Below are 23,700 nucleotides of genomic sequence, written 5' to 3' on the forward strand. Positions count from 1 at the left end.
CCTTTTCTTTTTGCTATTTAAAAAATATCTGCTAGAAAATATAAAATAACATCTAACTCACATTTTTCTGTGAGATAACACTGCCATTAATAAAAAAGCATAATAGAAGAATATTATGAACACCTTGTGCCCATAACTTCAACAACTTAGATAAAAGATAAATTCTTTGAAAGGCACAGCTACCAGCTAACTCACGAAGAAATAGGTAACCTGAATACTATGGCATGTTAAGGAAATCAGGATTGTAATTTAAAACCTTCAAGTTAATGCTAAAACAATACATTTCAGCTTCACCAAGTCAAATGCCAGTGTACAGTGGTAAGTTGTACTGCATTTAAATCATACAGGTTTTATAGGATAGCAGTCCTCAAATGTTTGGTCTCAGGAGCTTTTCACAGTCTTAAAAATTTTTTGAGGACCACAAAGCGAGTTGTTTATGGACTTATATCCGTATTTGCCATTTAGAAATTAAAACTGAGAAACTGAAAAAAATATTGATTCAATTTAAAATAACATTCCATTTATGAAAACATAAGTAATATTTTAATTGAAAAATTCAGTAAGAAAAGTGGCATTATTTTACCTTTTTGCAAATCTCTTTAATGCCTGGCCTGGAAGACAGTTGGATTCTCTCATCTGCTTCAGGATTTAGTTTACTGCCATATATTGTTTTTGTTTGAAGAATATGAAAAAAATGAAGCCCCACACAAACATGTGGTTTGGAAATGGATAATTATTTTAATAGCCTATTGAAATAACTATGGATATTCTTTGATATTGCACCAAAACTCAATAAATGATAGGTTCTTAAAGATTACTTGCAATGTGGAATCTGAAAACTTTTCAGTGAACTTCTCAACTCTATTACATTAAAATCCCTTGGTCTAACTTGAACTCTGAATGTATTTTTAGCTGTTTTATTTGGTAACATAATGCATCGATAATTTGGAAAATAGTGGTTCACTGAGGTTTGCAGACTTTCCTAATATTGATACATTATCCAGAACTGTATTTATCATCAATTTCAACAGAAGTTTTAAATATTAGGGAGCAATCAAGCTCTTGGTAGCAGATACAAGTTTTCCATTCTGATATTTGCTTGAAAGCTCATTTTATCATTGATAACAGACCTGTCAGTTATTTTCTTAAATGACTGGCTCGCCTCATTCATTTTTGAGAAAATGTTTGCCAAACACCCAAATCTACATAACCTTAGTTTATCTGGCATTTCAGGTAAAAGTGGTGTTCCATGAAAAAAATCAGCTATTTCTGCTTACAACTCAATTGAACAAATGCTTTTTTTATAAGGCAACCATCACACTTCTTTATGCACATTTCCCATTTTAGCACAGGGAACTTAAAGAAATATATATGCAGAGGTCAAAGTTCAATAATATTAACATTTTTACTCCATTGAAAACTGAATGGTGGTTAACCAGGCATTGACTACTGATACAGATTAGTGCCACTGCCTCAATTCATGTAAAGGCACCAAAAGTTATACCCTCCATTGCTTTTGTGCCATCACTGCATATGTTAACACAATGAAAGAGGCAAATAGCACATTAGTATTATTAAGTATGAATGGAAAAAGTTACTAGATTTCATAATGCTTTTTCCATGTCATTGGTATATATGATTCTCATATAATTCCTTGTTTTCTAGGTGTTCCAGGGCTAAAAACTGTTGCTTCTTTTCTTGAAGACGTGGAGGAAGATGATCAAGCAGGCACAGTTCACGAGCTACCACTTAGAACATCCCAAAGGCCTTTTTATGATGGGCCTATGCCAACTCCCCGGCAAAAGCCATTCCAGTCAGGTTCTACACCCCTGCATCTTACTCACAGATTCATGGTAAGTCTTAGATCTACATTTAACTTTCAAATAGTTTTATCTTACTCTTTACCTCACTTTTAAGCATTTAAAAAAATCTCACTGTAGTTAATTTTGTTTGATAAAAAATACTTTTAAAAACCTTGATTAATTAGCCTGGTATATTTCGATTGATTATAATTTTGTGGTTGATTTATTTTATGTTTAACTGAAAGTTTTAATCTTATTTCAACAGAATAAGATTATTATTGGAAATTGTGTTAAATAAAATTCTGCTTTGCAAAATGACATATGATGAACATAAGTAAATGTGATGATATATATCTTCTAATACCTCTTGGCTATATACTTCCAAACTTCATATCCCATATTAGTTTTTATGTAGGAAATTATGCTATTTTCAAAACACTAGTTAGGTAGTTTTTTAGAAGGCAACTCCTAGAATGGTATACAGGCATACCTTGGAGATATTGCAGGTTCAGTTCCAGACTACTGCAATAAAGTGAGTCAAACGAATTTTTTGGTTTCCCACTACATATAAAAGTTATGTTTATACTAACTGTAGTTTATTAAGTATGCAATAGCATTACATCTAAAGAAACCTATGTATGTACCTTAATTAAAAACTATTACTAAAAAATGATAACCATCATCTGAGCTTTCAGTGAGTCATATCTTTTTGTTGGTGGAGAGCTCTGCCTTGATGTTCATGGCTGCTCACTGATTAGGCTGTAGTTGCTCAAGGTTGGGGTGGTTGTGGCAGTTTCTTAAAATAAGACAACAATGAAATTTGACACATTAGTTGGCTTTTCCTTTCACGAATGATTTCTCTACAGCATGTGATGCTCTTTGATAGCATTTTACCCACTGTAAACTTTCAAGATTGGAATCAGTCCTCTCAACTGTGCTGTTGCTTTATTTAGCAACTAAGCTTATGTAATATTCTAAATCCTTGTTGTTTCAACACTCTTAGCGTCTTCACTGGAACTAGAGTCTATGTCAAGATACCATTCTCTTTGCTTATCCGTAAGAAGCAACTCATTTGTTCAAGTTTTATCACAGATAACAGCAATTCAGCACATCATCAAGCTCCATTTCTAATTCTAGTTCTCTTGCTATTTCACATCTGCAATTGCTTAGTTGCTTCCTTTGCTGAAGTCTTGAACTCCTTAGTCATCCATAAAGGTTGAAATCAACTTCTAAACTCCTGATAATGTTGATATTTTGGCCTCTTCCAGTGAATATTCTTAATGGCATCTAGAATGGTGAATCCTTTCCAGAAGGTTTTCAGTATACTTTGCCCTTATCCATCAGAGGAATCACTATCTATGTCAGATAGCCTTATGAAATGTATTTCTTAAGTAATGACTTGAAAGTCAGAATGACTCCTTGATCCATGTTCTGTTAGCAGGCATGAGACCAACATTAATCTCATTGCACATCTCCATCAGAGCCCTTGGGTGACCAGGTGCATTGTCAGTGAGCAGTAATATTTTGAAAGTATCTTCTTTTCTGAGCAGTAGGTCTTGACAGTGGACTTAAAATATGCAATAAACCATATTGTAAATAGATTGGCCATCAGCCAGGCTTTGTTCCATTTATACAGCACAGGCAGAGTAGATTCAGCATAATTCTTAAGGTCCCTAGGATTTTGAGAATGAGAATTGCCTTCAACCTAAAGTCACCAGCTGCATTAGCTCCTAACAAGAGAGTCATCCTGTCCTTTGCAGTATGACTGACAACCAGGCATTGACTTTTCTCCCTAGCTGTGTAAGTCCTAGATGGCATCTTCTTCCAATATAAGGCTGTTTGGTTTACATTAGATTTAGGTTATGAAGATAATTTTCATAAATTATCTTGGCTAGATCTTCAGGATAACTTGCTACAGCTTCTACATCAGCAGTTGCTCCTTCACTTTGCACTTTTATGTTACAGAGGCAACTTATTTCCTTAAACCTCATGGACCAACTTCTGCTGGCTTCCAACTTTTCTTCTGCAGCTTCCTTACCTCTCTCAGCCTTCATAGAACTGAAGAGAGTTAGGGCCTTGCTCTGGGTTAGGTTTTGGCTTAAGCGAATGTTGTGGTTGATTTGATCTGTACAGACTACTAAAGCTTTCTCCATGTTAGCAGTAAAGCTGTAAAGCTGTTTTGCTGTATTATCATTTTTGTGTTTACTGGAGTAGCACTTTTAATTTCCTTTCAAGAACTTTTCCTTTGTCTTTACAACTTGGCTAATTGTTTGGTAGAAGAAACATAGCCTTTGACCTGACTTGGCATTTGACATGCTTTCCCTTGCTGAGTGTAATCAGGGAATAGGGAAGTCTGAGGAGAGGGAGAGAGACAGGAACAGCTGGTCAATGAAGTGGTCAGAACACAGACAACAACTGTCAATTAAGATTGTCATATGGGCACAGTTTGTGGTACCCCAGTCAGTTACAATGGTAACATCAAAGATGACTTAGCATAGATCACAGTAAGAAATAAAATAATAATGGAAAAAGTTTGAAATACTGCAAGAATTACCAAAATGTGGTGCAGAGACATGAAGTGAGCAAATGCTGTTGCAAAAATGGTGCCGATAGATTTGCTTGAAGCAGGTTTGTCACAAACCTTCAATGTGTGAAAGATGCAATATATGCAAAGCACAGTAAAAGCAAAGCTCAGTAAAATGAAGCATGCCTGTATTAGAAGGTGGTAAGTGCTATTAAAAAATGCTGTCTACCTTTCCTCCATCCCTACTGGAATGTCAGCTTCATAAGAATAGAAAAATTTAAATTTCGTTTACTGAAGCATTTAAAACAAGATATGAAACAGTTGGCATTAAATATATATTTCCTAAATGGAGAACGAATATATAGACTTTTTAAGTTTGACAGCTAAAAACGTTTAATGTTCTTATTTGTTGGTTATTTGAGGTTTTCCTCTGAGGACTTTGCCTGGTGTCCTTTTCTGAAAGGTGTAGGCCTGCATATATTTATATGTAAATATATGATGTTTTATTTTAATAGGATTTTTTATTGCTGTCAGTAATCATCATCAAGTAATAGGTCTTAATTTTTTTATTATTGTCAACTATTTTATTTATAGTTATATTTGCAATAGAGAAAAGGGAACATTAAGGCCTAGGCTGAGCCTATAGTACATGAGTGGAAGATAAGTTTTGCAAATAGTATCAATTTATGTTGCCCTAAAATGTATATATTCCTATAATATAAATCACTTAGAACATAAAAACGTTGTCATTTATATCCATGTTTGTAAGTAAATAAATTTTTAGATGTTTCTTTTGAGGAATTTAATGATTCAGTTGTTCAAAATTATATAATTTTTTTAATGAAAGTAATGTCATTAAAAAAATATTAAATGAAATACTCCATTTGCTAATAAATATGTGTCTTCTCATGAAGAAAAGAATATTTAGTAACTGTAGCTATAATGTGACTACTGTTACCTGAAACTACTTAGAGGTAGATGAGCTGTGGCTGCTCCTGTAACTTAAATCTTGATACAGACTGAACTGTAATATTTCCTAATTTGTATTATTTAGTGTTCTGATTCTAGGAGGTTCCAACTTTTCTCAGACTTATATTTACCTTTACATGTTTTAGGTGTGGAATTCTACTGGAATTATTCGCTGCTATAGTGATGAACAAGACAATGCCATAGATGTGGAGTTCCATGATACCTCCATACACCATGCCATACACTTACCAAACACTTTGAATTATTCAGTAGCAGATCTTTCCCATGAAGCTATTTTGTTGGCATGTGAAAGCACTGATGACCTCGCAAGGTAAATTCAAGATTATTAGGAAGAATTTGTCACCGTTGAAATTCAGTACAGAAAGTTACTCAAAATTCTATCTTTTGTAGTATGGAATTTCACAAAGAAGAGTTTAATACCAATACCAGCACACCTGCAATACTTCAGAACATATATCTATTTTTGCCTCATTGTCCCCTCATTACATTACCTAACTACATACCAAAATGACAGGACATGATTTATAATGCAAAAGAAATGGGACTAGTTTTTGCGTTGTTACTGTGATTTATTTGTATTTTAAGACTAATATTTATTAATCATAAATAAACTTGAGCAGTACAGAATTTTAGAAAATGGAAATTCCCTCCAGAATTCTACTCTCAGATGTATATCTACTGTTACCAATTTGATATGTATCCTTCTAGATTTCTTTTTGTATTAACCCTCATGCCTTTTTTAAATATACTTTATAGGGGTACAATTTATATACAGTAAAATGTACCCATTTTAGGTGGAGAGTTTCATGAGTTTGACAAATGTGTATATATCTGGGTAACCACTGGCATAATCAACATAATTTTTATCACCCCAAAAAAATTCCCTCATATTCCTTTGCAACTAATCCAGTTCCATCCAGCCTTAGATAACTACTGATCCAGTTTTTTTGTCACTACAGATTAGATTTGAAACTTTCTTTAAAAAAAAAAAAGGAAAAGCATACCAAAATGTTATCAGTACTATTCATCAGTATTGTGTTTTACTTAATATATATTGGATTTCTTAGATATTTTGGTTGGTAAGTAGATAGACATAGGGACACTAATACTACGGAAAAACAACGGATGCAGAATCCATATATGTGTGTGTGTATGTGTGTTTTAATTTTGGTATCATCAATCTACAATTGCATGATCAAGAATCCATATATTTTTTAAAAGAAGAAAGAATATTTTACTCAGCTTTATATTATTACCCTCCCGATGTCTTTTCAGCTGACTGTAGTGTTCATATGCTTGATTATGGATCTTGCTAACTCCCAGGTGATTTGAAATTAAAATCCTGATTGGATAAATTAGCTCCTTGCTGTTCAAAGTGTGGTTGACAAACTAGGAACATGGTTCATCTATGGATTTATTGAAAACAGAGTCTCAGACTTCACTCTTACTCAGAATTTGCATCTTAGTAAGATGCTCAGGTGACTGAGTGTGTATTGAAGTCTGAGAAATGCTATATTAGGTCATTTTAAGATTTTAATTGATTTTCTAATTTGCACATTGAAAAATCAACTCAATAGTTCATTACTGAATTAATTCAATTTACTAAAATAAATTACTGTTGACTCAATATCTTCAATTTAGAATATCTTACATAATTAGAACATTTATTTCCATGTGCAATTTTGATTTCAAATATCCTTCCCTTTGTTTTCCTAGTTACATTATTTCACAGCCATATACAATGTTTTTTCATTTTAAAATTGAGTTTAAAATTACTGTTCTGTCAGTAATGCCTCTGATTCCAAATACTATGGAATTTGCATTCCAAAGCTGAAGTTTAATAGTAACGACATGTATGTATGTGAAGAAAGAAGATTGGAAGCATATATCAAATTATTAGCAGTGGTTGGTAATTATGTGTGGAATTATGTGTAATTGGTGGGATTGTGTGTGATTTTTGTTTGTTTTCTTCTTTGCCCCCTTATATTACTTTCATTTTTCAGTAGGACAACTGTTGCCTAACATTTTGATGCTTTCTTCCTTTTTGTAAGTTTGAATCTGATTTTTATGTGTATGTACAACTTAGGGTCATACTCTGTAGATTTTAGCCTTTTTTTATTTTACATTACATTGTGAGCATTTTCCTATATCTTTAAATATTTTCCAGTAACGTGACTGGTAATAGTTTTAAGGATATTTCATAATTACTTTGTTAAAGCCATTTTTGTGCTATTTATGTATAATAGAAAAATTATGTGGTTTGTTACTACATATTATGATGAGTTTTATATATATAAAAAATATTAAATATGAAGGTTTGATTGTTTATCTTGTTTTAATCTTTAGCAGGCTTCACTGCCTGCACTTTAGTTCTTGGGATTCAAGCAAAGAGTGGATGGTAGACATGCCTGAGAATGAAGATATTGAAGCACTGTGTCTTGGTCAGGGATGGGCGGCTGCTGCCACTGGTGCCTTGCTCCTTCGATTGTTCACTATTGGAGGTGTTCAGAAAGAGATCTTCAGTCTTCCTGGGCCTGTCGTGTCAATGGCAGGACATGGAGAACAGCTTCTCATTGTTTATCATAGAGGTAGATTTCCTCTATTGTTCTATAATTTTACTGTGACCTGAAGTGAAATGAAAATTAATTACTGAGTCCTTTTCTCTTACTTTGTTTTGGGTTATATACCTCCTTTTTTTCATTTATTTAAGCATTTGAATCAGTGTAACTTTGAATGTACAGAATTTTATTTGCTAATAGCAATAAAAATGAAAATATTTTATTTATAGATAAACTATATTACAGAAAGAATTCCAAGGTAGAGTTTGGTTAATTGCTTCCATGTTTATATCTTACAAGAATTGTCAGAGATTAAATGCCTCAAAAGACAAAGTAGCTCCTATTGTGAAGGACCAAAACACTTTGAATATGACTTTTAAAAAGTCATTGCTTCCTTTTCCTCACAAGTATTCTGTCTTCAGTCCCCACCATGATGCCAAGGCTGGTTAATCAAGGTTACTGATGATTCTTTTATACTTGCTTTTTTTATAATCCCACTGGAATATTTTCTTCTCTTGGCTTCTGTGATGTCACTCTTCTGATTTTTTTCCTCACTGAAAGCTCCTTCAGCTCTTCTGCTGGCTGCTCTGCCTATGCCGACGTATTAGCCACAGTGCTCTAGGACTCCATCCTAGTAAGAAATACATTCTACATTGCTTTTCTGTACATATCCGCGAATATACCTGGAGTATAAGACTCATAGACAGTATTTACCCTTTGATTTTATTTTTAAGTGCTGTTTGTAACTCTTGTTTATTTCATGACTTACAGCTCAAAAAATGCAGTTTGATAAACTACAATGGAATATCTCATCAAGTCCCATGGTTTTAAATACATCTGTGTCTGACTTCTAAATTAATTAACACCAGCCCTACCCACTCCTTGTGTCTCCAGATTTGTGTCCCACCTACCCACTTGACATTACGTGGAATTTTGATATGCTTCTCAGACTTAACTTGTTCACAGTAAAACTTAAAAACATTTTTTCCCTCCGAAGTTTCTTCTTACTTAGTTTTCCCATCTCAGTAAATGGCATACTATCAATCTGGCTGCTCAACTAGAAATGTTAAGTTAGCCTTGATTCTTCTCTTGCTCTTACCCCTCACATCAGTTCCATGTAATCAGTAAGGTATGTAATCATGTCAGTTGTATGGAGTAATGCATTTCAAATCTGTCTCTTACCTTCCCCACTAAACTGCAGTCCAACGAAGGCATCATCTCTTGGACTATTGTAACAGCCTTCTAACTAGCTTTTAAGCTTCAGTTTTGCCTTCCACAACCCATTTTCCACCTGGGTGATCTTTACAAACATAAGTCAGATCACATCCCTCTTCTGCCCAAATTTCTCTGATGACTTTCCATTGCTTTAGGGAAAAAAATCAAACTTCTTATCTTAGTTGATGAGTTCCTACATGATCTGACCGTTGCCAGCTCTTCAACTTCATCTCTTGCCACTTTTTATCATTACTTATTTTTGCCATACCAACTTTTTTGTGTTCTTCACTGTCCACTACAGTAACTGCTCCAACACGAAGCTTGTTTCCGCTTTAAGACCTTTTCATTAGCTCTTCTCTCTGATTACTGCAGTGTGCCTCCTCCAGACATTACATGACTGGCTCCAATTTGCAATCCATATCTCAAGCTTAAATTTCACTTTCTTGAAGAGGCCACCTCTGACCATCCAATCAGAAGTGACCACTCTCCATACTCTGTGTTACATTATTATTTTAAATCTTTGAAAACACTTAGCATTTTTTTTGAAACTAATTTGTCTTCTATGTGAATATGAATTTCATGAGAACAATGACTTTATCTTATTTACAATGTTAGCTCCCAGTACCTGGCACATAGTAAGCTCTCTGTAAATATTTATTGAGTGAAAGAGTTAATACTTATAACCACTTTACATAAATAGTTCCTGTAATATAGTTTTCTACTTCTAATACTTAAATGGTACCTCAATTAGGTGACATGTTTTTAACCATAAAAAGTAGTACATTCTTTTTTTTTTTTTTTTTTTTTTTGAGAGGGCATCTCTCATATTTATTGATCAAATGGTTGTTAACAACAATAAAATTCAGTATAGGGGGGTCAACGCTCAATGTACAATCATTAATCCATCTCAAGCCTAATTCTCGTCAGTCTCCAATCTTCTGAAGCATAACGAACAAGTTCTTACATGGTGAACGAATTCTTACATAGTGAATAAATTCTTACATGGTGAACAGTACAAGGGCAGTCATCACAGAAACTTTCGGTTTTGATCATGCAATATGACCTATAAACAATCAGGTCAAATATGAATATTCATTTGATTTTTGTACTTGATTTATATGTTGATCCCACATTTCTCCTATTATTATTATTATTTTTATTTTTAATAAAATGCTGAAGTGGTAGGTAGATGCAAGATAAAGGTAGAAAACATAGTTTAGTGCTGTAAGAAGGCAAATGTAGATGATCAGATGATCAGGTGTGTGCCTATGGACTAAGTATTAATCCAGGCTAGACAAGGGCATCAAGACATCCACGGATGCAGAAGATTTCTCTCAAAGCAGGGGAGGTGAGGTTCTGAGCCTCACCTCTGTTGATCCCTAAATTCTCACCTGATGGACCCCCTGCGACTGTGCCTGTCTTAGGTTGTTCCTCCCTTGAGGAATCTTACCCGTCTCTGGCTAACCAGTCATCTTCCGGGGCCATACAGGGAAATGTAAAGTTGGTAAGTGAGAGAGAAGCCATATTGTTTGCAAAGGTTAGCTTTTTACTTCTTTGCAGATTTATGCCCTGTGGTTTCTATGCCCAGCACTTGTCTCGACGTATCTTTACCACCTGGAGGAATTATGATACTCGGTAAATTCGATATGAGGCACGAATTCTATTTAAGGGTTGTAATTAGGAAGGAAGAAGAAAAGCTATAGATGTAGCATATGAAGGAAACTTGGGAGGATTGATTATTTCTTTGACATATCTTCTTGTATAGTACCTTAAGTATGTATAGGTTTTAAACTACTAACTAATTTGCACACATATATTAACATAATAGGAATACGGTGACATAAACAAAGCAAATCTATAATTACCATCCATCTCCAGTGAAGCCAAGAAAACCATTTAGGCACCCTAGGCATTTGTGAAAATTTATCTATGATATGATGGATATTGTCCAACTGTACTTGAACCATCAGACAAATTAAAGCAGCCCATTTCTGGGATCTGTTCACATCCCATATGTTCTTTTAACCATAGATAGTCTATAGTCATGAGATTTTGGAGTGCTACAACTTGCACCCCTCCCAACTCCTGGTTGAATTCCAACAGTACAGATCCGGTCAAATTCGTTGTCTCACTGTATGCACCTGCCAGCCTAGACATCTCCCTCCTCATTCTTATGGCAAGTCCAGGAGACGGTGGGCTGGATGCAGCCACAACCGCAGCATCGTCCGGATCCCTGTGGAGGCTTTTTGATGATCATCCCCCGGCACAAGTCCTCCAGAGAGTGCTGATGCCGGAAGCTCCTCCTCATATCGTATCTTAGTTCATTTTCTGGGTATCCAAGCTAGGCCTTGATCTCCTGCATAGAAACAAACAGACCCTTTGCCCACACTTTGACATGCCCTCTATACTACTGTGCAGAACTCATTGGAGGTCAGCACACAGTAACTGCTTTTTTTTTTTTTTTTTTAATTAAGAGAAAGGAATATTATCAGAAAAGAGTACCTCCATAGCTGATCATCTGACACCCTTTAAGTGATCAACATTAAGGATATTTAAAGCATGCGTTGATCTTTGATTTACCAATAGTTTTATCCTGTTAAGGAGTAATCCCCCTTTTCCTTCTTTCTTTCTTTCTTTTTTTTTTTTTTTTTAAATTTTTAATCTACACTTACATGAAGAATACTATGTTTACTATGCTCTCCCCTATATCAGATCCCCCCTAACAACCACATTACGGTTACTGTCCATCAGCTTAGCAAAATGTTGTAGAGTCACTACTTGTCCTCTCTGTGTTGTGCAGCCCACCCTCCCCTTGCTCCCTCCCCCCCATGCATGCTAATCTTAATACCCCCTTCTTCTTCCCCCCCCTTATCCCTCCCTGCCCACCCATCCTCCCCAGTTCCTTTCCCTTTGGTACCTGTTAGTCCATTTTTGGGTTCTGTAATTCTGCTGCTGTTTTGTTCCTTCAGTTTTTCCTTTGTTCCTATACTCCTCAGATGAGTGAAATCATTTGGTATTTCTCTTTCTCCGCTTGGCTTATTTCACTGAGCATAATACTCTCCAGCTCCATCCATGTTGCTGCAAATGGTTGGATTTTTCCACTTCTTATGGCTGAGTAGGATTCCATTGTGTATATGTACCACATCTTCTTTATCCATTCATCTATCGATGGACATTTAGGTTGCTTCCAATTCTTGGCTATTGTAAATAGTGCTGCGATAAACATAGGAGTGCATCTGTCTTTCTCAAACTTGATTCCTGCGTTCTTAGGTTAAATTCCTAGGAGTGGAATTCCTGGGTCAAATGGTAGGTCTGTTTTGAGCATTTTGATGCACCTCCATACTGCTTTCCACAATGGTTGAACTAATTTACATTCCCACCAGCAGTGTAGGAGGGTTCCCCTTTCTCCACAGCCTCGCCAACATTTGTTGTTGTTTGTCTTTTGGATGGCAGCTATCCTTACTGGTGTGAGGTGATACCTCATTGTAGTTTTAATTTGCATTTCTCTGATAATTAGTGATGTGGAGCATCTTTTCATGTGTCTCTTGGCCATCTGTATTTCTTTTTTGGAGAACTGTCTGTTCAGTTCCTCTGCCCATTTTTTAATTGGGTTATTTGTTTTTTGTTTGTTGAAGCGTGTGAGCTCTTTATATATTCTGGACGTCAAGCCTTTATCGGATCTGTCATTTTCAAATATATTCTCCCATACTGTAGGGTTCCTTTTTGTTCTATTGATGGTGTCTTTCGCTGTACAGAAGCTTTTCAGCTTAATGTAGTCCCACTTGCTCATTTTTGCTGTTGTTTTCCTTGCCCGGGGAGATATGTTCAAGAAGAGATCACTCATGTTTATGTCTAAGAGGTTTTTGCCTATGTTTTTTTCCAAGAGTTTAATGGTTTCATGCCTTACGTTCAGGTCTTTGATCCATTTTGAGTTTACCTTTGTATATGGGGTTAGACAATGGTCCAGTTTCATTCTCCTACATGTAGCTGTCCAGTTTTGCCAGCACCATCTGTTGAAGAGACTGTCATTTTGCCATTGTATGTCCATGGCTCCTTTATCAAATATTAATTGACCATATATGTTTGAGTTAATTTCTGGGGTCTCTAATCTGTTCCACTGGTCTGTGGCTCTGTTCTTGTGCCAGTACCAAATTGTCTTGATTACTATGGCTTTGTAGTAGAGCTTGAAGTTGGGGAGTGAGATCCCCCCTACTTTATTCTTCTTTTTCAGGATTGCTTTGGCTATTCGGGGTCTTTGGTGTTTCCATATGAATTTTTGAATTATTTGTTCCAATTCCTTGAAGAATGTTGCTGCTAATTTGAGAGGGATTGCATCAAATCTGTATATTGCTTTCGGCAGGATGGCCATTTTGACGATATTAATTCTTCCTAGCCATGAGCATGGGATGAGTTTCCATTTATTAGTGTCCCCTTTAATTTCTCTTAAGAGTGACCTGTAGTTTTCAGAGTATAAGTCTTTCACTTCCTTGGTTAGGTTTATTCCTAGGTATTTTATTCTTTTTGATGCAATGGTGAATGGAATTGTTTTCCTGATTTCTCTTTCTATTGATTCGTTGTTAGTGTATAGGAAAGCTACAGATTTCTGTGTGTTAATTTTGTATCCTGCAACTTTGCTGTATTCCGATATCAGTTCTAGTAGTTTTGGAGTGGAGTCTTTAGGGTTTTTTATGTACAGTATCATATCATCTGCAAATAGTGACAGTTTAACTTCTTCTTTACCAATCTGGATTCCTTGTATTTCTTTGTTTTGTCTGATTGCCGTGGCTAGGACCTCCAGTACTATGTTAAATAACAGTGGGGAGAGTGGGCATCCCTGTCTGGTTCCCGATCTCAGTGGAAATGCTTTCAGCTTCTCGCTGTTCAGTAATGCTGGCTGTGGGTTTATCATATATGGCCTTTATTGTGTTGAGGTACTTGCCCTCTATTCCCATTTTGCTGAGAGTTTTTATCATGAATGGATGTTGAATTTTGTCAAATGCTTTTTCAGCATCTATGGAGATGATCATGTGGTTTTTGTCTTTCTTTTTGTTGATGTGGTGGATGATGTTGATGGATTTTCGAATGTTGTACCATCCTTGCATCCCTGGGATGAACCCCACTTGGTCATGGTGTATGATCCTTTTGAATACTGTTGAATTCTGTTTGCTAATATTTTATTGAGTATTTTTGCATCTACATTCATCAGGGATATTGGTCTGTAATTTTCTTTTTTGGTGGGGTCTTTTCCTGGTTTTGGTATTAGGGTGATGTTGGCTTCATAGAATGAGTTTGGGAGTATTCCCTCTTCTTCTATTTTGTGGAACACTTTAAGGAGAATGGGTATTATGTCTTCTCTGTGTGTCTGATAAAATTCCGAGGTAAATCCGTCCGGCCCCGGGGTTTTGTTCATGGGTAGTTTTTTGATTACTGTTTCAATTTCTTTGCTTGTAATTGGTTTGTTTAACTTTTGTGTTTCTTCCTTGGTCAGTCTTGGGAGGTTGTATTTTTCTAGGAAGTTGTCCATTTCTTCTAGGTTTTCCAGCTTGTTGGCATATAGGTTTTCATAGTAGTCTTTAATAATTCTTTGTATTTCTGTGGAGTCTGTCGTGATTTTTCCATTCTCATTTCTGATTATGTTGATTTGTGTTGACTCTCTTTTTCTCTTAATACGTTGGGCTAGAGGCTTATCTATTTTGTTTATTTTCTCAAAGAACCAGCTCTTGGTTTCGTTGATTTTTGCTATTGTTTTATTCTTCTCAATTTTGTTTATTTCTTTTCTGATCTTTATTATGTCCCTCCTTCTGCTGACTTTAGGCCTCATTTGTTCTGCTTTTTCCAGTTTTAATAATTGTGATGTTAGACTATTCATTTGGGATTGTTCTTCCTTCTTCAAGTGTGCCTGGATTGCTATCTACTTTCCTCTTAAGACTGCTTTCGCTGCATCCCACAGAAGTTGGGGCTTAGTGTTGTTGTTGTCATTTGTTTCTATATATTCCTTGACCTCTATTTTGATTTGTTCATTGATCCATTGATTATTTAGTAGCATGTTGTTAAGCCTCCATGTGTTTGTGAGCCTTTTTGTTTTCTTTGTAGAATTTATTTCTACTTTCATACCTTTGTGGTCTGAAAAATTGGTTGGTAGAATTTCAATATTGTGGAATTTACTGAGGCTCTTTTTGTGAGCTAGTATGTGGTCTATTCTGGAGAATGTTCCATGTGCACTTGAGAAGAATGTATATCCTGTTGCTTTTGGATGTAGAGTTCTATAGATGTCTATTAGGTCCATCTGTTCTAGTGTGTTGTTCAGTGCCTGTGTGTCTTTACTTATTTTCTGCCCGGTGGATCTATCCTTTGGGGTGAGTGGTGTGTTGAAGTCTCCTACAATGAATGCATTGCAGTCTATTTCCCTCTTTAGTTCTGTTAGTATTTGCTTCACATATGCTGGTGTTCCTGTATTGGGTGCATATATATTTAGAATGGTTATATCCTCTTGTTGGACTAAGCCCTTTATCATTATGTAGTGGCCTTCTTTATCTCTTGTTACTTTCTTTGTTTTGAAGTCTATTTTGTCTGATATTAGTACTGCAACCCCTGCTTTCTTCTCACTGTTGTTTGCCTGAAATATGTTTTTCCATCCCTTGACTTTTAGTCTATGCTTATCTTTGGGTTTAAGGTGAGTTTCTTGTAAGCAGCATATAGATGGGTCTTGCTTTTTTATCCATTCTATTACTCTATGTCTTTTGATTGGTGCATTAAGTCCATTTACATTTAGGGTGACTATTGAGAGATATGTACTTATTGCCATTGCAGGCTTTAGATTCGTGGTTACCAAAGGTTCAAGGTTAGCTTCTTTAGTATCTTACTGCCTAACTTAGCTCGCTTATTGAGCTGTTATATACACTGTCTGGAGATTCTTTTCTTCTCTCCCTTCTTATTCCTCCTCCTCCATTCTTCATATGTTGTGTGTTTTGTTCTGTGCTCTTTTTAGGGGTGCTCCCATCTAGAGCAGTCCCTGTAGGATGCCCTGTAGAGGTGGTTTGTGGGAAGCAAATTCCCTCAGCTTTTGCTTGTCTGGGAATTGTTTAATCCCACCATCATATTTAAATGATAGTCGTGCTGGATACAGTATCCTTGGTTCAAGGCCCTTCTGTTTCATTGCATTAAGTATATCATGCCATTCTCTTCTGGCCTGTAGGGTTTCTGTTGAGAAGTCTGATGTTAGCCTGATTGGTTTTCCTTTATAGGTGACCTTTTTCTCTCTAGCTGCCTTTAAAACTCTTTCCTTGTCCTTGATCCTTGCCATTTTAATTACTATGTGTCTTGGTGTTGTCCTCCTTGGATCCTTTCTGTTGGGGGTTCTGTGTAATTCCATGGTCTGTTCGATTATTTCCTCCCCCAGTTTGGGGAAGTTTTCAGCAATTATTTCTTCAAAGACACTTTGTATCCCTTTTCCTCTTTCTTCCTCTTCTGGTATCCCTATAATACGAATGTTTTTCCTTTTGTATTGGTCACATATTTCTCTTAGTGTTGTTTCATTCCTGGAGATCCTTTTATCTCTCTCTATGTCAGCTTCTATACATTCCTGTTCTCTGGCTTCTATTCCTTCAATGGCCTCTTGCATCTTATCCATTCTCCTTATAAATCCTTCCAGGGATTGTTTCACTTCTGTGATCTCTTTCCTGACATCTGTGATCTCCTTCCGGACTTCATCCCACTGCTCTTGCATTTTTCTCTGCATCTTATCCCACTGCTCTTGCATTTTTCTCTGCATCTCATCCCATTGCTCTTGCATTTTTTTCTGCATCTCTGTCAGCATGTTCATGATTTTTATTTTGAATTCTTTTTCAGGAGGACTAGTTAGGTCTGTCTCCTTCTCAGGTGTTGTCTCTGTGATCTTTGTCTGCCTGTAGTTTTGCCTTTTCATGGTGATAGAGATGGTTTGCAGAGCTGGTACAAGTGACCGCTGGAAGAGCTTCCCTTCTTGTTGGTTTGTAGCCTTTTCCTGGGAGAATAGCGACCTCTAGTTGCTTGTGCTGGGCAGCTGTGCGCAGACAGGGCTTCTGCTTCCTGCCCAGTTGCTTTGGGGTTTATCTCCGCTGTTGCTGTGGGCTTGGCCTGGCTGGGGCTGTTCCTCCAAAATGGTGGAGCCCCGTTGGAGGGGGAGCGGCCAGGAGGCTATTTATCTCCGTAAGGGGCCTCTGTGCTCCCTGCTGCCCAGGGGGTTAGAGTGCCCAGAGATCCCCAGATTCCCTGCCTCTGGTCTAAGTGACCTGTCCTGCCCCTTTAAGACTTCCGAAAAGCACTCTCCAAACCAAAACAACAACAGCAACAATGAGAGAGGGAACAGAAGGAAAGAAAAAAAAAAAAAAAAATGAAAAAACAAGCGATTTTTTTTTTTTTTTTGTCCTCAGGTGCCGGTCCCAGGCACCCGCTCACTGGTCCTGCTGCCCTGTCTCCCTAGCACCAGGGTCCCTGTCCTTTCAAGGCTTCCAAAAAGCACCCACCCACCGGTCCCACAGGGAAGGAACGCTCGATATTCTTTGTCCTCAGGCACTGGTCCCACGCACCCGCTCACCAGTCCCGCCGCCCTGCCTCCCTAGCACCGGGGTCCCTGTCCCTTCAAGGCTTCCAAAAAGCACTCGGCAAAAAGAGAGAATAAAAAGGGGAAAAACGCGCAATTTCTTCCGTCCTCAGGTGCTGGTCTCAGGCACCCACCCACCGGTCCCACAGGGAAAAATGCGGGATATTCTTTGTCCTCAGGTGCCGGTCCCAGGCACCCGCTCACCAGTCCCGCCGCCCTGCCTCCCTAGCACCGGGGTCCCTGTCCCTTTTAGGCTTCCAAAAAGCACTCGCAGAAAAGAGAAAAAAAAAAGGGGAAAAACGCGCGATTTCCTCTGTCCTCAAGTGCCGGTCTCAGGCACCCGCCCACCGGTCCCGCAGGGAAAAACGTGGGATATTCTTTGTCCTCAGGCGCCGGTCCCAGGCACCCGCTCACCAGTCCCGCCACCCTGCCTCCCTAGCACTGGGGTCCCCGTCCCTTCAAGGCTTCCAAAAAGCGCTCGCCAAAAAGAGAAAAAAAAAAAAAAGGGGGAAAAACACGCGACCTCCTCCGTCCTCAGGCACCGGTCTCAGGCACCCGCCCGCCGGTCCCGCAGGGAGAAACGCGGGATATTCTTTGTCCTCCGGCGCCGTTCCCAGGCACCTGCTCACCGGTCCCGTCACCCTGCCTCCCCAGCAACGGGAGCCCATCCCTCTAAGGCTTCCAAAAAGCGCTCGCCAAAAAAAAAAAAAACCGCTCCAGTTTCTCTCCACCCGCCGGGAGCCGGGGGGAGGGGCGCTCGGGTCCCTCCGGGCCGGGGCTTGTATCTTACCCCCTTCGCAAGGCGCTGGTTCCTTGCAGGTGTGGATGTGGTCTGGATGTTGTCCTGTGTCCTGTGGCCTCTATTTTAGGAAGATTTTTCTTTGTTATATATTCATAGCTCTATGTGTTTTTGGGAGGAGATTTCCACTGCTCTACTCACACCGCCATCCTGGCTCCGCCTCTCTACATTCTTAATCTAAGAAGTTTTTAAGTTAATTTCTAAATTTTTAAAAATAATTTTCTCAAAACTTTAATCTTCTAAGTAATATTCTAAGTTACTTTCCATGATTTGAATTGATTTTGTGATAAATTAGTTGATTTTGTGATTATATTTATCACAAATCAATTTAACTTAGAAAATAATTCAGACTGTATTAATTATAGCTAAAGAACTGTGATAAATGATTTAATTATATACATTTTCTCCTTAGGTACAGGGTTTGATGGGGATCAGTGTCTTGGAGTTCAACTGCTAGAGCTGGGGAAAAAGAAAAAACAAATTTTGCATGGCGATCCTCTTCCTCTTACAAGGAAGTCCTACCTTGTGTGGGTTGGATTTTCAGCTGAAGGTAAGATGAATTCATTTATATTAAAGACATTTTTCAAGAAGAAATTGTTTCATTGGTTTAGTCCTAATTTCTTTAAAGATGAATTGTCTATATTTTATGTTTCAACTTATTTTAATATGTTGGTAGAATGGAAACTAGAATTGTTAAGGTAGCCATTTTTTATGTACAATATCTTGTTTTCATGAGAATTCTTATTAGAAAACTTGCAAGGAGGGGAATATATTTTTCTGAAAGTTTGTTAGATAGCCAGGAGAAGATGCAAATCAGTGGCAAAGTTGTGGCTTTTCTAGCAGATTCTGCCCCAAAATCAAGAATTTCCTATTGCTTCACTGTCCACTACAGTAACAATTAGCCACATGTGGCTATTAAGCACTTGAAGTGTGGCTAATCTGAATTGAGATGTGCTGTAAATATATAATATTTTCTGAATTTTGAAGGCTTAGTATGGAAAAGGGATGTAAAAAAGTCTCAATTATTTTACATTGATTATATATTAAAATGATATTTTGGATACATTGGATTTAATAAAATATATTAGTAAAATTAACTTTTTTTCTCCCCTTTCCTCATGTGGCATTAGGTAGTTAAAAATTAAGTCTGTTGTTCACATGGTGTCTCTGTTGGACAGTGCTGTTGTAGACTTACTTAACAGTGGCTTGTGACAGATGATTTGAATGAATGACACTGAGAGTACCTTATTTTAAGGTACCCGTTAATCCTGTCTCCTGGCTTAAAGGTTTCTATTATTGGAGACTCATGCACTTCAATTGTATCATTGGAAACCCAGTTTGTCTTTAAAATATCAATTTCTGGATGTTTTCTGTTCAGATATCATTAGTCATTTATGCTTCCATAAAGTGACCATTAATAACTTCCATTCATATAGCTTTGTTTTTTTTCAAAAAGGGATAATAGGGGAATTGGCCATGCATTTTTCTCAGATGGGAGCAGAGTTGGTGGGAAACAGGGATGCTTGTTTCCTGGGTAAGTCTTGCTTACCTATTTGGGGAACACAACAGTGACAAGAAAGAGAGGGAGGACGAAAAGTACTAAGGACAGATTTCTCCACATTATCACCATGTATCGGATTCTCAGATTCTGGTCATTTTTTCAAGTCTCTCAACCAGGGAGCCTTCAGATTAAGTTCAACTTTTTTTTGGCTTTTAAAAATATTGTTATATTCCAGCAGGTGGCATAGTTTTCACTGAAACTGTCAGGTTTTTTTCTCTGCATTTTGGTAAATTTTAGTCATACTACATGCAGTTTTCTTTTCTTTATTTCCAGGTGTGGTATTTGAAATTTTGTGGGAAATAATCTTGAAATATTTGCCTTTCTGTTTTGTTTTTTGTTTTTTGCTTTTGAATTGAAAGCTGAATCACTGGTATATATTTTTGAAATAGGATTTATTCAACAAATGTGTAACTGTGTTTCCAAGTGATTTTTTGTTGTTGTTGATGTATAGGTACCCCCTGTTATGTGGATTCAGAAGGCATTGTTCGAATGCTTAACAGAGGGCTTGGTAATACATGGACTCCTATATGTAACACAAGAGAGCACTGCAAAGGACAATCTGATCACTACTGGGTGGTTGGTATCCATGAAAATCCCCAACAACTGAGGTGGGCTATTAGAAAATGCTTAGGCTGACCTTTTTTAAAAAGTACTTTGAAAATATTTGTGTTGTGCTCTTTAAGGTTTTTTTTTTCCACCTTAGTTCATTTACTTGCTTTCCGTATTCACTGAATTTGTTTATGTTCAGTTTGAAGTGTCCAACCAATTACTTACCTTGGAATTTAGTGAACAACAACAAAAGTAAGTTTTTTAGTGTGACTGTTGCATCATTTCAACCAGACAGGAGTAGTTCTGGTTAAACATGGCATTTCATCTTTTATTATAGCCTTTTATTTTAAACTGTGATTTAAAACTAGATAAACAGTTTAGCTGCTTTTCAAGATTTTTAGCTTAATCATTATAATGTGCAGAGGGCTAGTGGAAATTTAGTGGTCGACTGCAAGTGTAGAATTCTGTCCATGTAGTCTCTATTAAATATCATTGTGAAGATTTTCCTCATTTTTGACACCTGATATCTTCTTGGTATATAAGACTGTCAGTGACATTGTGTAGGTACTTGGTGAACAAAGAAGTCTCTGCTTTCATTGAGGTTGTAGGCTGGGGACAGAACAAGTAAGTACTAATTAGTGCTTGGGATAAATGCTGCTAATTAACCTGAGCAGGCCCATAATGTAGAATAACAGAAGGGCACATTCTAGGTAGTGTGATCACAGAAGGCTTTTAGTGAAGATAGTGTTTAAAATGAGAACTGGAATCCAAGGGATCTGCTATGAAAGATTGGAGGCAAAGGCAATCCACACAGAGTAAGCAGCATGTACACAGGCACTGAGATTAGAAGAACTTAGTGTGTTTGAGGAATTGAAAAGATATAAAAGTGGCTAGAGTACAAGGAGCAAGGAGTGGTGGGAGGCATAAATTCAAGATGATCTCAGAAAGTTAGACACATAGACCTTGAAAAAGAATGGATTTTATTTGAAATATATCAGGAAGCCATCAAGGGTTTTATCCAGGGGAGTGATGTTATCTGATTTATACTACAAAAAGCAAAATATATGTGGTAAGTGGATCAGCAGGGGTAAAACTGGAAGTAGGGGGACTAATTTTCAATCAGGATTTATCCCTTCTTTCAGAGATGTTTGGAAATGTAGGACATTGTTTTTAGCTGCCACAATGATTAGGGGGTCACTCTGGCATTTAGAGAGCTGGGGCCAGGGTTGTTGAATGTCTTGGAGGTGGGGGACAGTTCTGCTGAACTGCAGATTGTTCTATCCCAAATGCTGTTGCTACTTCCATTGAAAAACACTGAGGAGGATTTTGCAGTCACCTAGCTGATCTATAACTATGGCTGGAACCATTGTGGGGGCAGTGGAAATGAGATGCCGACTCAAGATAGAAATAATAGGATTTGCTGGTAGATTCAGGGTTGGGAGGGAGAAAGAAGACTCAGTAATGATACTCAGGTTTTAAGGTAAAGCAACTAAGTGGATGGTCATATCATTTATAGAAATAGGGGAGATGAAAGTGAATTATCTCGTGGTTTGTTAAGTTTGAAATGCCTGTAAAATGCCCAAGTGGAGATACCAAGAAGATACTGGAATATATGATGAGAGTTCAGAGAGGAAGTTTTGGTTGGAGATAGAAATTTGGGAATCACCAGAATATAGAAGGTATTTAAAGTCATAATAATAATTGAGCTCACTTAGAAGAAAGAAAAAATAAAAAATGTTTCAGAACCAAGCTCTAAGAATTCCAGAACTTAGAGGTAAGGTTTTGGGGTAGGAGCTTTCAGTGAGAAAAAGGAGGATTAACTAATATGAGAATCACATCTCAGAAGCTGTAAGTGGAGACTCTTTTGAGAAAGAGCAGTAGTCAGGGAAATAAAAGTGGCTCTCAAATGTAAGAAAAGATGATGAATGCCCACTCAAAATAAGGTAACTACAAATGAAACTAAAATGAGAATTCTCTTTTTACCTAACAAATTAGGAAAATCTGAAAATTTGGTAACAGTTGGTGAGACTGGGGGGAAAGAATCATGTTTATGCATTGTTAATGGAGTTTAAATTGGTTACAATGCCTATGAAAGGCATTTGTCAAGAACTGCCAGAGTTAGACATCCATATGCCCTTTGACTCAGTAGTTCTATCTTTAATATCTCTCCAGAGTTAGACATCCATATGCCCTTTGACTCAGTAGTTCTGTCTTTAATATCTCTCCAGAGTTAGACATCCATATGCCCTTTGACTCAATAGTTCTGTCTTCAATAATACTTGCTATTTAAAGAATGATTCATGGACCAGTGTCACCAGGGAGCTTCAGTGTCATCAGGGAGCCTATTAGAAATGCTGAGTCTCAGGCATCACATGCCACCTATTGAGTCAGAACCTGAATTTTAACAAGATCTTCATGGGATTCATGTGCATATTAAAGCTTAGGAAGGACACTCTTTGCACATGTGGGAATGGTAGATGTAAAAGATACCCTACATTGTAAGGTTGTTAATATTAGCCAAAGATTGAAAACCCAAGCTTCCATTAGTAGAATAAAGAAACTTGTTCTGTACATCTGTACCCTAGAATAAGTTGTAACTTTTTTAAAAGGGTGAAGCAAATCATGTATGTGGTAAGAGACATGTACCTAGAATATATAAAGAACTCCTAAAACTAAAAAAAAAGATAATTAAAAAATAAGGCAAAGAATTTGAATAGACATTTCTCCAGAAAAGATATACTCATAGCCACTAAGCACATGAAAGCATCATTAGTTAGTGGGGAAATGCAAATCAAAACCACAAAGATAACCACATGATACCCACTAGGATAGATATAATCCAAAAAATGGACAGTGTCAAGTGTTGGTGAGGATGTGGAGAAATTGGAAACCTCAGACATTGGTGGGTGAGGATGTAAAATGGTACAGTTTGGTAGTTCCTCAAAAGGTTAAACATGAAGTTATAATATGACCAGCTCTTCTTACTCCTAGTTATATAATCAAGAGAAAACATGTCCATATAAAATAAAAACTTGTATTTGAATGTTCATAGATTTATTCATAGTAGCTAAAAAGTGGAAACAATGCAAATGTCCATCAGCTGATGAATGGATAACTAAAA

At 37.1% G+C, this 23,700-nt stretch overlaps 1 protein-coding gene across 9 annotated transcripts in view; it reads left to right on the forward strand.

The window, feature by feature from the left end:
- WDHD1 (WD repeat and HMG-box DNA binding protein 1) overlaps nt 1-23,700 on the forward strand; it is an 80,663-nt gene that overhangs the window by 40,349 nt on the left and 16,614 nt on the right. For 8 of the 9 annotated variants that reach the window (XM_073211219.1, XM_073211221.1, XM_073211217.1 and 5 more), the window contains 5 exons: nt 1,666-1,853; nt 5,442-5,626; nt 7,663-7,904; nt 18,882-19,019; nt 20,482-20,638. In XM_073211219.1, coding sequence (XP_073067320.1) covers nt 1,666-1,853; nt 5,442-5,626; nt 7,663-7,904; nt 18,882-19,019; nt 20,482-20,638 — 910 coding nt within the window. The remainder of the gene's footprint in view (nt 1-1,665; nt 1,854-5,441; nt 5,627-7,662; nt 7,905-18,881; nt 19,020-20,481; nt 20,639-23,700) is intronic. The other variant, XM_073211216.1, reaches the window with a different exon arrangement.

This window comes from Manis javanica, chromosome 8 (assembly GCF_040802235.1).
Source record: "Manis javanica isolate MJ-LG chromosome 8, MJ_LKY, whole genome shotgun sequence".
Classification (NCBI taxonomy): Eukaryota; Metazoa; Chordata; class Mammalia; order Pholidota; family Manidae; genus Manis; species Manis javanica.